The sequence below is a fragment of the Diceros bicornis genome, chromosome 4, assembly GCF_020826845.1.
Source record: "Diceros bicornis minor isolate mBicDic1 chromosome 4, mDicBic1.mat.cur, whole genome shotgun sequence".
Classification (NCBI taxonomy): domain Eukaryota; kingdom Metazoa; phylum Chordata; class Mammalia; order Perissodactyla; family Rhinocerotidae; genus Diceros; species Diceros bicornis.
In genome coordinates, this window is record NC_080743.1 from 80020447 (window position 1) to 80035819 (window position 15373).

General features: G+C 39.7%; 1 protein-coding gene across 3 annotated transcripts in view; it reads left to right on the top strand.

Moving 5' to 3' along the window:
- Nucleotides 1-15373, top strand: part of CENPF (centromere protein F) — a 57965-nt gene that overhangs the window by 16932 nt on the left and 25660 nt on the right. For 2 of the 3 annotated variants that reach the window (XM_058539848.1, XM_058539849.1), the window contains exons 8-11: nt 3797-3922; nt 5292-5420; nt 9392-9514; nt 15100-15235. In XM_058539848.1, coding sequence (XP_058395831.1) covers nt 3797-3922; nt 5292-5420; nt 9392-9514; nt 15100-15235 — 514 coding nt within the window. Of the gene's footprint in view, nt 1-3796; nt 3923-5291; nt 5421-9391; nt 9515-9813; nt 9896-15099; nt 15236-15373 lie in introns of those variants that run through there. The other variant, XM_058539850.1, reaches the window with a different exon arrangement.

Here is a 15373-nt window from a genome sequence, read left to right on the forward strand (position 1 = left end):
TTTTATTTTTCATTTCTCTTTTTTCTCTCTTCCTGTGGGTTAGTTGAACATTTTTTGGAATTCCATTTTGATTTATCTATAGTGTTTTTGAGTGTGTTTCTTTGTGGAACTTTTATAGTGATTGTTCTAGATATTACATTTTATATGCACACTTTGTGACAATCTATTGGTGGTGTGATTTTACCAGGTCTAATGAATTATAGGCAATTTACTTCTCTTTTCGTCCTTTAAACTCCTCCATTTATAATATAATTTTCTTAGGTGTGTTTTCTACATACATTTAGAACCACATTAAACCACTTCAACTGTCAAGCATAATTCTGAAAACTGAGGACAGGAAGGAAAGCCTATAATATATGCCAATATTGTTGCTTACTTTGTTTTTCCTTCCTCCCTGATTCATTCCAAGTTTCCTTTTTTCATCCTTTCTTTTTCGTTTAAAGGACTTTCTTTAACCGTTCTTTTAGGATAGGTCACCTGGCTGCAAATTCTCTTAGTTTTCCTTTATCCAAGAATGTGTTTATTTCCTCTTTCTTCCTGGAAAATATGTCCTCGGGATTCTGGTTTGATAGTTCTTTTCTTTCCACACCATCATATTTTTCCCTTGAGTTCTGAAGTCCCTGGTCAATCTGCCTTCTCTCCTTGCAGAGTGTCCTTAAGTTTGTTTTAATATAATGTGCAGCGTTTTGCATTGTTCTTGGTGGGAGGAATAGGGAAATGTACATCTATTCTATCTTCCTGGGAGTGGTAGTCAAGGTTCATTTTTAGATATTTTCCCAGTTCAGTGCTTGGACAGAGAAATTTTTGATAAATATTGATTAGATGTATGAAGGTGCAGTGGACGGTAATGGGCCCATGACCTACCTTGATCTGTATATTTATTCTCTTCGTGCAGTCTAAGTTTGTAAATTGGTTTTTTAAGTTAGAAAGACTTGGACTTGAGCCCCGGCTCTGCCATATCCCAATTTTGTTACTTTTGGAGCTATTTAATTAATTTCTGAGCCTAAATTCAGTTGCCTAATCAATAAAATGCTATTAATAACGCCTATTTCATAGGATTGTTGTAAAGACAGATAATTTTTGTCACGGTTTTAGCATAGTGCCTGACACATGATGAACATATAATAATAGTTATTATTATATCGAGTTCCTTGTCAATTAAGCTCATTTTCAGTTGCATTTTTGCCAAGTCAGGCCTTCCTATATATAAGAATTATACTTATCCTTTAACATTTTGTCTTGTTGGTTTTGGTGTGATAAGATCACTGAATCCTTGTTCTATCTAACTTATTTGATGAGGTCTCTTCTTATCAGATCATGAATTAAAATTTTTGACTAGGACAGTGCTGAGAACACAGCTATAGCTTTAGCTAGAGAAAGCTCTAGCTTTCTTTCTATTAGAGACTTCCTCCAGGTTCTTGGGACTCATTTGTTCAGTGCTTTCTGGATTGCGTTTTTTCCAGTGAACTACAAATCCACCCATCTGAAAATTCAGCCCACCTTTCTCTGTCTTGCCTCTAAGGATAATATGACTTTGTCAAATGTGTTGCTGAAATCAAATTATGCTTTGTTTATGCTGTTCCCTGAGCTGCCATTAGAATTACCTATTAAATAAAATGGAGCTAATTTAACCCAAATCAATACTATGTTCGTTAGTGAACATATGCTGTTTCTAGTAGGCTTCTTTTCCAAGTATTTACAAACTGCATGAGATACAAGGCTTGAATGCATGTAGAAACAGAGTGTTGGGGCTGGCAGCAAACCTGGAGTTCAGTACTCGCATTTTACAGGTGAAAAACTCAGGCCCAGAGTGATGAGTGAGTGCCCAGGGTCATATGCTACATATTTTAAAGGACTTGAGCTCTGTACACTATTTTAGAGCACTATGGAGAATCATGACACCTAGTGGTCAGCTACTCTTACATGGATTTGTGTGTCGTCAGTATGATAATGTGATTTTTAAAAAATTTGAGTGAAATATAAATACCTCTTAAGGATCTTTTTTAACCTACTATTTCTAGCAAGAAAGAATTGTTGATTCTGAGGTCCTTTAGTGGAATGTGTTGCAGTTTGAAGGATGGCCAGCAGAGGGAGCCAAGGGTTCATTCATCTACTCTGCCGTGCATGGTTTTCTTTCCTGAGAATTGTTAACCATCAAAATTTTGGACCATCATTTGGGCAATGATTTTTTGTCTGCGTTGTTTCCTGCTGTATCCCCAGTGCCTAGAATAGTGCTTGACGTATAGTAGGCTCCCAACAAATATTTGTTGAATTCATTTTTATTGTCATTATAGTTCATTTCTGTAGCCCTTTTCCTTGGGGATTTAAGAATTCAAGAATGGGGCCGGCCCTGTGGCTTAGCGGTTAAGTGCGCACGCTCCGCTACTGGCGGCCCCGGTTCGGATCCTGGGCGCGCACCAATGCACTGCTTCTCCGGCCATGCTGAGGCCACGTCCCACATACAGCAACTAGAAGGATGTGCAACTATCACATACAACTTTCTATTGGGGCTTTGGGGGGAAAAAAAGAAGGAGGAGGATTGACAATAGATGTTAGCTCAGAGCTGGTCTTCCTCAGTAAAAAGAGGAGGATTAGCACAGATGTTAGCTCAGGACTGATCTTCCTCACAAAAAAAAAAAAAGCAAGAATGATAAGGATAATGACCAAGGTGTATTAACGTCCAAGGCTGTGAATTGATTTGAACCACTGGCTCAATATTTTACTTTTTGAATGTGGTATTTTTAAAGTTCTGATATTTGCAAAATCAGACCAGCTTTTAATGACCAGTTTTATATTTTCATCTTTGGTTGGTTAATAGTTGGTATCTGACTGGTCTTGTGGCAAAGTATTACATCATGTTTTCTTTTCCTCTGGATTCTCTGTTAAATTTCTAATATTTCTAGTAGTTCTAAAAGCAACTACAATGAGTCTCAGAGAAATGTAGTAGTGGGATGATTTGCCAAATTGGGGCACATTTCTTTTAGACCAAAGAATTCTTCCTTCATCAATATAAAGTGTTCTAATTCCAAACAACTTGAGAGTTGTTTGGTAGGGCAGTTTAAGGATTTGAACACCATGGGGAAGATTCAGAGGAATGGTTTTCAACACTTGAAGATTTAAGACCGTTTTGTTCCAATTTAATTTTAGAAGAGCACCCTAAATTTTGATGTGGTTCATGTTTTAAAAATTATTTTAAGGATAACTGGCTATGTAAAAAGGCAAGAGAATGTTATTTGTGTTGCTTATGGCAGCTTGATTAAAAAAAACACTTGTGATATATCTGGAATACTATGAACCAGAAATTTAAAATGGCATAGTGGGAGCATTGTGGAAAAAAGCAGTTATTTAAAATTTCCCACAAAGTCTGTTATACTTGAAACAGACTACCATATGAGGGTAATGGGCACCCTCTGATTATTTTACAGCCTCCAAATCACACAGGTCAACATTACTGCATTTTAACCTCTCATTTCCAAGCAACAAAATGTTAGATGAATCATTCAGATGTGCTGATTTCTTTTTTCATAGCAAATTATGAAATATTTATTTAAATGGTCTAATGCTTTACCTCCTTGCTAATAGTTCCCCAATATAAATTTTATGTGTGCTGAAATAATTACAGTGGTTTTAGGATTTGGCTAATAGTTTTAAACCCAACTTTTTATGAAATAAAAATATTAAAACACAATGGTAAGCTTGAACCAGATCTTGGGATGAATTTTTCTAAAATTCAAAATATTCGCTTCTTTCCCTGAATAATTTTTGTTTTCTGTTGAACATTTTTATTTGTTGTTAGTGTACTGCATTGGAACAAAAACTGAAAAAACTGACCGAAGATTTGAGTTGTCAGCGACAAAATGCAGACAGTGCCAGACGTTCTCTGGAACAGAAAATAAAGGAAAAAGAAAAGGAGTTTCAAGAGGTAAGGTAAATGGATTCAGGAGGAGTTTGTCTGGAAGGCTGCTGTGGGCATTTTGTAGTTTCATCAGTTGAAAAGAGAAGCTGTTGATCATCATTTGGGATGTTCTGCTAGAGAGGAAATGCTTTGTGAGGAAAAGGTCACTGTATTTTCCTTCACACTTTCCATCTTTCAGTTTTTGACTGGAGAAGGGACTTAGTAGTCAGAATCTTCTTTTTTATCCATGTTTTCTGATTTGTTTGAGATTTGGTACTGAGTAGGAAAGGATCATAGCCAGCCCTGGTGGTCTAGCAGTTAAGATTCCGAGCTCTCACAGCTGTGGCCCAGGTTCGTTTCCTGGTCAGGGAACCACAGCACCTGTCTGTCGATGGTCATACTGTGGTGGCTTCATGTTGCTGTGATGCTGAAAGCTGTTCCACCGATATTTCAAATACCAGCAGGGTCACCCATGGTGGACAGGTTTCAGTGGAGCTTCCAGACTCAGACAGACTAGGAAGAAGGACCTGGCCACTCACTCCCCAAAAAATTGGCCATGAAAACCCCATGAATAGCAACAGAGCATTGTGTGATATAGTGCTGGAAGGTGAAAGGATGGTGCAAAAAGACGGGGCAAGATTCCACTCTGCTGCACACAGAGTCGCTAGGAGTTGGCGTCGACTCCATGGCACTAATATCAAAGGAAAGGAATCATATTTCTTTGAAACACTCTTTGTTGTGGAGGAAATTGTATTACATTCTCCAGCTGTTTTTAAAGCCTGTGGGTTGGCAAATAAATCAGAAAGGTAGTTGATGTGGTGGGGAAAGAAGTTGGCAGGCAAGTTAGGGCTGAAAATGCCCTTCCGTAAGTATTGGTACCAGTTTCCATTGAGTCAGCCTGGAAGTGTATCATACAGATTAAAGGCCTATAGTCTTTCAATAAGAGCGACTGGAAATGTTAATCTGGTTATCAAAGTTAATTGGTGGCATATACTTCCTATCAGTCTAAATTGTAAGTGGATATGCTATTTGATATTTTAAACCCCAATTTTGAGTGTGTTTGATTTCTCAGCTGAGTTGTGTCCGTTACAGCTCAGCTCTACTCTCTTTTGCCCCTGGGTACTTCAAAACAGAGATAATTAATTTAAGATTGGGGATGAGGCGGAAATAGGCTAGTTTCCTTGTGTTCAACTGGCTGGCTCCTTCCGCTTTCCCTCAGAGACCTGGATTTGATTACCGGGACCAGTGCTCAGGCTGATTATGTTTATTGTTAAGTGGATGGTCAGCTGGCTCCCTATTGTCTCCCACTCGTGCAGTCTAGCATTGCCCCTAGGATGTTTGTGACTCTCCCTTGTTGACCATCGTCAGCTTGATGCGTGTGTCTTTTGCTTTTCAGGAGCTCTCCCGTCAGCAGCGCTCGTTCCAGACGCTGGACCAGGAGTGCACGCAGATGAAAGCCAAGCTCACACAGGAGTTACAGCAAGCCAAGAATACTCACAATCTCCTACAGGCTGAACTGGATAAAGTAGGGTGCTAACTTACTTGTCTCTGCTCAATAACCCCCTTTTCCTTATACATGTTATTTCTATACCACACCTGACGTGATCGTACTTGTAAAGAACAAATGCTCTACCCTCACTTTCCTTACTTATCAAAGAGGAGAGCAAACTGAACATTTCGGGGTCTGGGTTTTCTCATTTACAGAAAGGGGGAGTGAGTGAGGGTCTCAGATCTGAAGGCCTGTGGAGGTCTCTGATATTCTGGTGGGTCTTGGTCACGTCACCAGGTGGGAGCTATTCCAAGTAGTTTATTCCCCCAAATAGTCATAGCTCTGAAAATTATAATCAATTCACTTAACACTCACTCCAAAAATGATCTCATCCAGTATTATGGCTTTACATTATCATCTACATGATGACAACTCCCATGTTTGTATCTCCAGCCTGGATCTCTCTTCTGAATGTCAGACTTGTGGGTGTGTACCTGATATTTCCACTTCCGTGTCTAATAGGCAACTCACACTTAACATGTTAATAATGGGACTTCAGCTGTGTTTTTCAAACTTGCTCCTCCCTTAGTCTTCCTCATCCCAGTAAATAACAGTCCGTTCTTCACAATGCTCAGGCCAAAACCTCTATGTCATTTTCAACTTTTATTTTTCTCTCACACTTCAAAGTAATCCATTAAAACTCTGTCAGCTCTACCTTTATTTACACACACATGTATGCATGTATTTGTGTATGGGTGTGTGCATATATATATTTCTGTGCATGAGTATATGTGTATATGTGTGTGTATTATATGTATAGTATATCTGGACTTTTTTGTGTTAAAATTTATATAGAACAAATGTTGAACAATAAATTATTATAGGGCATGTTCTCTTGCAATCGTTATCTATGTCACGGGCTAGAATCTTGTCAGCCACCCCAGAAACCCTTCGTGTGCTACATACCTCCCTGCTAAGAATAAACGTGACTTTTATGTCTATCTATGTTTTATATTGAATATGATTGCTTTCATCATCTCTAGTGCTATATCTGGTCTAAGACGCCATCATGTCTCACCTGGGTCACTGTATTAGCCTCCTTGCTGGTCTCCCTGCTTCTGCACTTTCTCCCCAATATCTGTTTTCAGCTAGCAGCCAGAGTGAGTCTTTTCAAGTGTAAGTCAAATCATATCCCTCCTCTATCAAAACTCTCCCGTCACTCCCCATCTCTCTCAGAGTAAGAGCCGGGTCCTTCCAAAAGTCTGCGGGACCCTCAGTGGCCTCCCCACCACCTCATGCTCTGGCCTAGTCTCTCCCCACGCCCCTCTCTCACTCTGTCCTAGCCACCTGGCTTCTTGCCGTTAGTGGAAGACACCCAGCACATGGCAACTTTGGCTTGGCTCTTGGGGATACTTTTTCCCCGGACAGTAGGGTACACACCTTCGCTTTCTTGAGCTTTCTGCTCCAGTGTCACCTTACCAATGACATCTTCCCTGTGGTCACTACAGATTCCCTACCCTCATTGCTTCCTGTTTCCTTTACCTTGCTTTATTTTTCTCCATGGGGCGTATCATCTGACATACAAGACAGTTATTTATTTATTTATTTTTTTGTGAGGAAGATCAACCCTGAGCTAACATCCTTTGCTAAGGAAGATTGGCCCTGGGCTAACAACTGTGCCCATCTGCCTCTACTTTATACGGGATGCTGCTACAGCATGGCTTGACAAGCAGTGCGTCGGTCTGTGCCCTGGGTCCGAGCCCGCAAATCCTGGGCTGCCGAAGCAGAGTGCGCGAACTTAACCGCTAATGCCGCCAGGCTGGCCCAAGTTATTTGTTTATTTTTATATTGTCTTTCTTCCATCGCTCAAATCTTCCTGTGAGGACAGGGCTTCATCTGTTTATCTGACTACAACATGTAAGCACTTCATATCCACAGCTTTAAAATGGCAGAACAGAGGCAGTGCCCTTGGTCATTCTTTTCTTGACCCATTTTGCCTGAGACGGTGACACATCTGAGAGTTTACCCTGAATATATCTGGTATTCATTTTTTGTTAGAGTTACATTTATTTTCTTAGTGTTTGCTTCTTTGTTTATTTTCTCAAATTAAAGATTTACCATTTAGGTAGAGTCTCTTCTTTTATGAAAAATATAGGTTAACTCTCAGTTTCAAGATATGATAGAGTAGGACATGTTGACCTCTCTTAGTAGAGACCAAGGGTGGAGGATTGCAGCTGGGATGAGGAGAGCTAACATTTACTGACATCTGTTATATGTGAGGGACTATCTAAAGTGCTTGTATAGGCATCCCTCTATCTGTCCATCTTTCCAGGTTTGGTAAAAAGAAAAAAATCCTCCTTTCCCAGGATAAATTGTTATTAACTGTTTAATGGGTTTCCTCCAAGGCCTTTAAAAAAATTACTTTTACAAATGTATAATTGGGGCTTTTTAGTTTAATTTTTTTTTAAAGGGGAATATTCTGTTGGTAGTGTCTGAGCCTTATTTATATTAGATGTTTTGTAGTTTATTTACTCATTCCCGCCCCTCCCCCCATGCATATTTAGGTTCTCAGCATTTTCTTGTTCACTGTAGCACTATTGGTAATATCACTGGGCAGGTATCTGTATGCACGCTGATGCTTCTGTGGACAGATTTTTACATGTGAAATTGATGGCTTCGAGGGCATGTGTATTCTGTCCTTTGATAGATAGTGCCAAATTACCCTCCAAAAAAATGTAGTTTACCCTCCCACCAGGTATAAGAGAGGCCTGTTTCCTTCCATCCTTGCTAATAGGAGATAAGCCTGGTTTTTATTTATTTATTTTCATTTATTTATTTATTTTTGTGTGTGTGAGGAAGATCAGCCCTGAGCTAATCCTCCTCTTTTAGCTGAGGAAGACCGGCTCTGAGCTAACGTCTATTGCCAATCCTCCTCCTTTTTTTCCCCCAGAGCCCCAGTAGGTAATTGTATGTCATAGTTGCATGTCCTGCTAGTTGCTGTATGTGGGACACGGCCTCAGCATGGCCAGACAAGTGGTGCGTCGGTGCGCACCCGGGATCCGAACCCGGGACGCCAGTAGCGGAGCACGCGCACTTAACCGCTAAGCCACGGGGCCGGCCCTAAGCCTGGTTTTTAAAATTTTGCCAACTAAGGAGTAAAAAATGTCATCTTATCATTGTTTTAATTCATACTTCCTTGATTAACATTCAGGTTATTTCAGAAGTTCTTTTGCTGTTCGTATTTTTTAGTAAAATTTTCTGTTTCTATTCTTTGCTCTTTTTTTAAATTATTTTGTCTGTTTGTAAATGGAATCATAGATGTACTTGTTGTATTATGGATGTATCATTTTTATTCTGTCATATATATTGCAAATATGTTCTCCTAGTCTGTTTCTTATCCCAATTTTTTTTTTAGTTGTTTATTACTATTATTTATTTATTTACTATTATTTAGTTTTATTTATTTATTTTTTTTGTGAGGAAAATTAGCCCTGAGCTAACATCCAATTCCAATCCTCCTCTTTTTTGCTGAGGAGGATTTGCCCTGGGCTAACATCCATGCCCATCTTCCTTTACTCTATATGGGATGCCACCACAGCATGGCTTAACAAGTGGTGCGTTGGTCTGCACCTGGGATCCGAACCTGCGAACCCCAGGCCACTGAGGCAGAGCATGCTGACTTAACCACTATGCCACCGGGCTGGCCCCAGTTTTTTTTTTTTTTTCCTGTGGTTAAATTTTTTTCCTTTGTGGCTTCCTCCTGAAACCCAGCCTTTTTCTTCTCTTATATGCTGTTGCTAAGTGATGTCACAGGTTGATATGACGGTATTTTAAGTTAAACTTATAGTGCTGTATTTAACTGTCTCAACCAAAATTATATATTGTGTCTCAACTGATAGCGATGGCATCAATTTTGTATTCCATGACTTTTTATTATTGAAGAGTCAATAGTTATATAAAAAGTAAAGAACATAAAAATGAAACTTTGCCTTGTTTTCTCTTTGTAGGGCATAGCAGTGAAACACCAGCTAGAAAAAAACTTGGAAGAGTTTAAGCAAAAGTTCTGCAGAACTGAGCAGGCCTTACAGGCGAGTCAGATCAAGGAAAATGAGCTGAGGCGAAGCAGTGAGGTGAGTGAGGAGCAGAGAGGAGTATCTAGCCATTTCTGTACAGGATGAAGAGGGAGGGTTGAAGAGAATTTCTACACTGGTTTTCAGTGGTTTATCATGACTGTATATAATTTTCTTTTTAATTTGCCAGAAGTATTACAAAGTATTTTGTATACAACCTATGACGTAGAACATAAGTGCTATTTTTTTTAACTTTCTATTCCAGTATAATTACTAATACACATCTAGCGATTATAGGAAGACATGACTTGTATTAAGAATCCCTACTACTTTACTACTTTTTTTTTTTTTTTAAGATTGTTTTAGACCACCTGGGAGGTGGAAGGATGGACGAAAGCAAGGGATTTTCCAAATGGAAAGAAACAAAATTGGCGATGGGAGGTATAATTGAAATCCATTTTCCAAGGGTTGGCTTTTGAGTCATCAAATATTAAAAACCATGTGGAAAGTCATAGATTTAAATGAATAAATATAATGACCCATAAAGAATTTCTAGATTTAAAATTCTTATAAAAACATCAAGTTATTGTACATTATGTTACTCTGGCTTCAAAAGTCAACACTAACCTTAGTATTGAGTATGTACATGGTTGACAGTGTCTTTGAAGATTCATGTTTTTTATACAAAATGGTGGATGGTAGTCCCGATGGTGTGGATATGAGTAGCACCCTGATGTTGCTTCTGCCGATAGGATTTTATCCATACTTAACTTTAATTTGGCTTCTCTCTGAATTTATTTAGTGGCCTGGAGTTTATTTTAAGGGCTTAATTAAGAACCGTTTCAGGATGGTTAATAGACTGAAATAATTTGAATAGAGCCATAAATCAGCATTGTGATTTTACAAAGAAGCACAGCAGAACAGTAGAAGTTTCTTTTTCATCAAATGTCACAGGAAAGAATTTTTTCCACTTATTCTTGAACTATTTTGCAATCACTTTTTAGACTGTCAAGATTCCTTTTGTTTAAAAAATTCTCTATAAAGGACAGTTATTTATCCAGGTGAGGAAAATCTGAATGGATTTATCCCCACAGCTTTGAAGTGTGTAGCATGATTGTAAAATCAGAACAGATGTTGCTAGAAGAGGCTCTTGTTAAAGCATCTAGCCTCAGAGGGGGAAGTCTTGCTGGAGACAGGAGGCCACAGCTCCAGGAACCCAACTGGAAGAAAACTTCATATCAGATGATGGTTTCATCAGCAACGTTTTCAAATGGAAGTGTTTGTTTCAGCAAAACAAATGTTTGCCTTTTGGCCAGTGGGGACCAACCAACAGATGCTTCTGCTCACATTTCCACAGGCGGACTGGCACCGAACTCTTCCCTCTGTGAGCTTTCCTTTCAGCCAGAAACTCTCCCGCGACTCCACTGGCTGCTTGGTGGAAACATTTTGTAAAAGCAATAGTCTGGTGAAGAGGGTCCAAACACTTGTAAAACTGCTTGCTTGGCCAAGGCGCAGTAGTGGGCTGGACATTGCCTTGCAGGTGTTTCTGAAGCCTTGTGCATCCCCACAGGGTCTGGTTTGTCAGTAGAGCTGTCAACGATGAGCTCGAGCCTGGACTGAGTTAAATGTTGCATTTATATTTCATTGATTTCTGCATTCACTGAGGGTGGTCATGTGAAAGTGTCTAGCACAGGGCCAGGGAATTCATTTAGTATTTATCTTAATTTATGTTTGTGTGTATGTTTTCTTTTGAGGATGATATCAAGAATTCAAAGGATTTAGCTGACTCTTGCATTTTCAATTGGGATTGGGATCAGAAAAGTGATTTACCCAGTTAGAGCAGTGGTATAACTTAGTGGTGAAATGTTGGTGGCTTTAGAGTGAGTGCGATCTGAAATTACATTGTTTTTCTGGCACCTACCTACTGTGTGACCTTGGGACAATGACTTACCTTTCTGAGTCTGACCTTCCTCATCTGCATATAGGGACTAATAATACCTTCCCTTTTCAAAGCTGTATTAATGATTAAATTAAACACTGTAGGTAAAGTTCTTAGACCAGTGCCCACACAAGTGCTCAGTAAATTATTACAGTCCACCTGCTCATTGCTTTGGTCTTCATAACTCTTGTGGCCTTTTGAGGTTACCACTGTTTGCTGTCACCCTAGGCACAGAAAGTCATGAGCAGAGGACAGTACATATGAGATGTTTCACATTTCAAATTTTGCCTGTTCTGCTATTCTATCACTCTGAGTATCTTTCTATATTTAATTATAAGTAAGTACAAACAAATTTAGCACGCTTGTAGGTTTTGGATGCCGAAATAATGTGACAGTTGTACTGAAATTTTCCTTGTCCGTGTGTAGCAAACTAATATGCGGCTCACAATGAGAAATTATCAGTAGTGGAAATGTGATTTAATGGCCCAATCAAGGGTGCAGTTAACGTTTAGTATCAAAGTGAATGGAGGGTTTAGAGAAGCCGCTCATCCAACATCCAGTGCCAGCCCATCGCGTTGGGGTTAGCAGTAATGGACCATCATTTGACAGCCAAGATGAGAGAACGCTAGCTTGGGGACCTTCTCGAGTGTGGGGATCTGTATTACACCGGGTCCTCTAAGGAGCTTGGTCTGGCAGGCAAGAATGATGAGGTGGAAGGGGAGAAACACATCCTTTGCATCCATCCCTTGTTCACCATATAGACTTCACCCCAGCAGGGGATGTATTAAGCTTCATTCATGGATGGGATCATGAAGTGCCACACAGTAACTGAAATGTGTTTTGTCTGGCCCTGGGAAATGATGCTTCCCTTGCTGCTCCTAAACCGAAGTTGATCTGGGTGGAAATGTTTGCTAAGCTCTCACGCTGGCTGGTGGTTATAGGGATTTTTGTTGTGTTTTTCCAGACTAGTGTCCAACTTTGCAAATCATATGAGGATGTGAGAGATGCCTAGGAGAATATATCCTTGTATACTTAACTCATTGTTGACAATGAGCTACCCAATCAAGTCTTAAGTGGCTGTAGCCTTGCAGAAAACTAATTGCTGATGGATGGCAGCCTACAACTCCATTTTCAGATGTTCATTTTCTAAATTCTGGCCTTTTAAAATTCTTGGGTTGGTCATAGCCATAGCATTATAAGCCTGCCGGGTCCCAGGATTGGCTGAACATTTCTTCGTTAGAAACAAATATTTACAGAGCTAATGCCAGCATAGAGAAAGACATGTTAATCTTTCCATTGAGCTTACTGTTCATTTAAATGTCTCCAGTTATGGACCAAGATGGATAGAGACCAACATATACATAAACATACGCTGCTGCCCATCCCTCCCTGGTTCCCTCCCTCCCTTTTCTCCTTGTTACCTTCCTTCCTCTTATTGGGACGCACCCAGCGTTGCACACAGTGTCTTCTCAGCTTTCTTGTCACACCTCCAGATGTAGATGCCATTTGATTAATTTTTTAGGGTAAGAAAATATTTTATAAGTTGCAAAATAAAAATGCTAAGTGAACCTAGGTGGTTAAAGTCTAGTGACTCGCTTACATTGAACTCATTCAGCTGATCTTAGCATTGATCACGCAGAAATGGCTGCTGTTAAATTTTGGGAAGAAATACTAATAATAATGCTCCATTACCCTTGTTAAAGTGCGTTAAGGTATTTTTCCTTTCACATCTGTGGTCTCATTTGAGTGGTGATTATTCTGAGCCTGAAGAGCAAACAAGCAATTATAGTTTCTATAGTTTAATGATGCTAGTTGAAGTCAATAACGTCGTTGCACCTTAATGATCGTTCTTTGCAGAATTTAACACTGACTGGTGTGAACATTAGCCTCTTGGTCTTGATCAGTTGGAGCTGCCCTTTAGTCCTGATTGATCTCTTAATTTGGTTGAGTATGAGTTGAGCTCGTGGAAGGGAGGCAGGATTAAGACAAAGGAGACAGAAGTGTAACTACAACAGGCTCTGTCTTATTTTGTTGATGAAATGAACATACATACATGAATACAGCAGCTGCCAGCAAGTCCTCAAGTACTTTCCATAGCCAGAGTCTCCCTCTTCTTGAATTTGGCTTAGCTACCTCGGTACCCATCTGCTGGTAGTAACCAGACTGATAATTGAAGGCAGCCTTCCAGCACAGCGTTGCCAGGGCCATCTGTTTTCTAACGGTGCAGTAGGGTTTTGGAGGATGGGTCTTAATTGTTTCTTTAAGATTCAAAATTTTCCCCTGCTTTTCAGAGGGGTATTTTTGAAGTGCAGTTTTAAAAGAAGTTAGCCTTATGAATATTTCCCCCCAAGGATGTGAGGTGCTTGGTTCTGTCAGTTTGTAATGATATATGCCAATTCCCCATGGTCCAGAGGGTGGCATATAATATAGGCTGAGATATTTATCAGCTATAAAATCATTGAAGGTTGAAAAACAGGTTGAGGAATATAAATAGAGGATTTATACTGTTTATTATGCAAGTCTTATTTGGTTAACAAGCAATAGTGTTTTTATTTGGCATATATATATTGCTTGGTCTTAAGATTCAGAAAAATAGGTCGCTCTAGCAATAGAATGGAAGTGCACATGTGTCTCTGCTACTTTATTGCACATCAATGCATGGATACTTCATTTAATTAGGTACCCAAAGAACCTATTTTCATTATGAAAGCTCAAATTCCCCCATCTAAACTTAATTCTTCTTTCCGCACTCCACCCCTCTGATTTCCCATGGCATCCTCCACCTCTTTTTAGTATTTAGCACATCCTGGTGTGTATTAAGTGGTTGGTATCACATCTTCCCCCACTGGGGGATGCCTGCCCTGAGGGCAGAGACTCAGTCTTATTTATATCTGCATGTTTCATAATGCCCATTCCAGCATCTTGCACATTGCAGATTTTCTTAATAAACATTTATTAAAGGTAATTTTACTCATGAAGACATTCTCATAACAGTGAACCTTAAGATGGTTTTAATGAAAAGTAAAAATTTGTCACGTGAATTTTTTGGTTCATTAGCACACCAGATCTTTGCAAAGGTATTTTTTGATCATTCAGGTGTGATAGGAACTTGGAGCTTGTGTCTTTGAGGATCTTTAGGATTTTCCTTATGAGCAAGTAGCTCTTTAATAAGCATAGGCACATCCAGAAAGTTCAAAAGAAATATATTTCTTTTTCTTTTTTTTTTTTTGTGAGGAAGATCAGCCCTGAGCTAACATCTGCCAATCCTCCTCTTTTTGCTGAGGAAGACTGGCCCTGGGCTAACATCCGTGCCCATCTTCCTCCACTTTATATGGGACGCCGCCACAGCATGGCCTGACAAGCGGTGCGTCGGTGTGTGCCCGGGATTCGAACCGGTGAACCCCAGGCCGCCGCAGTGGAGCGCAGGCACTTAACCTCTTGCGCCACCGGACCGGCCCCCAAGAAATATATTTCTTGAAGGAAAAAGATTATTGTCAGTTTTGGGTTTTGTGCTTTTTTTTGGCTTTTGTTCATAAATCATGTGACGTAAGTAAGAATGTTTAACTTCATTAAGGGCTCAAAGGGAAAGTGTGATTCCTCCCCCAGTGAGATATACAAACAGTTCCTGTAGGGATCCTTACGAAGGCAGGAGTCATAACTTGCTTGAGCATTGTTTTGATTATAACCAACTAAATGTGTCCTTTAGGAAATGAAGAAGGAAAACAGCCTCCTTAAGAGTCAGTCCGAGCAAAGGGCCAGAGAAGTCTGCCACCTGGAGGAAGAACTGAAGAAGGCCAAACAGTGTTTGAATCAGAGCCAGAATTTTGCAGAAGAAATGAGGGGTAAGTAAACTTTGTGTTGTAGAGTTATTTCTCTAAGCTCATGTTCCCATGAGGAAGAATGGATGGCCTTAGAAACTTTTTTGAATTTTTCCATATATTCTCCCAGAAAGATGTCTGCAGTTGATGTGGAGAAAGTTT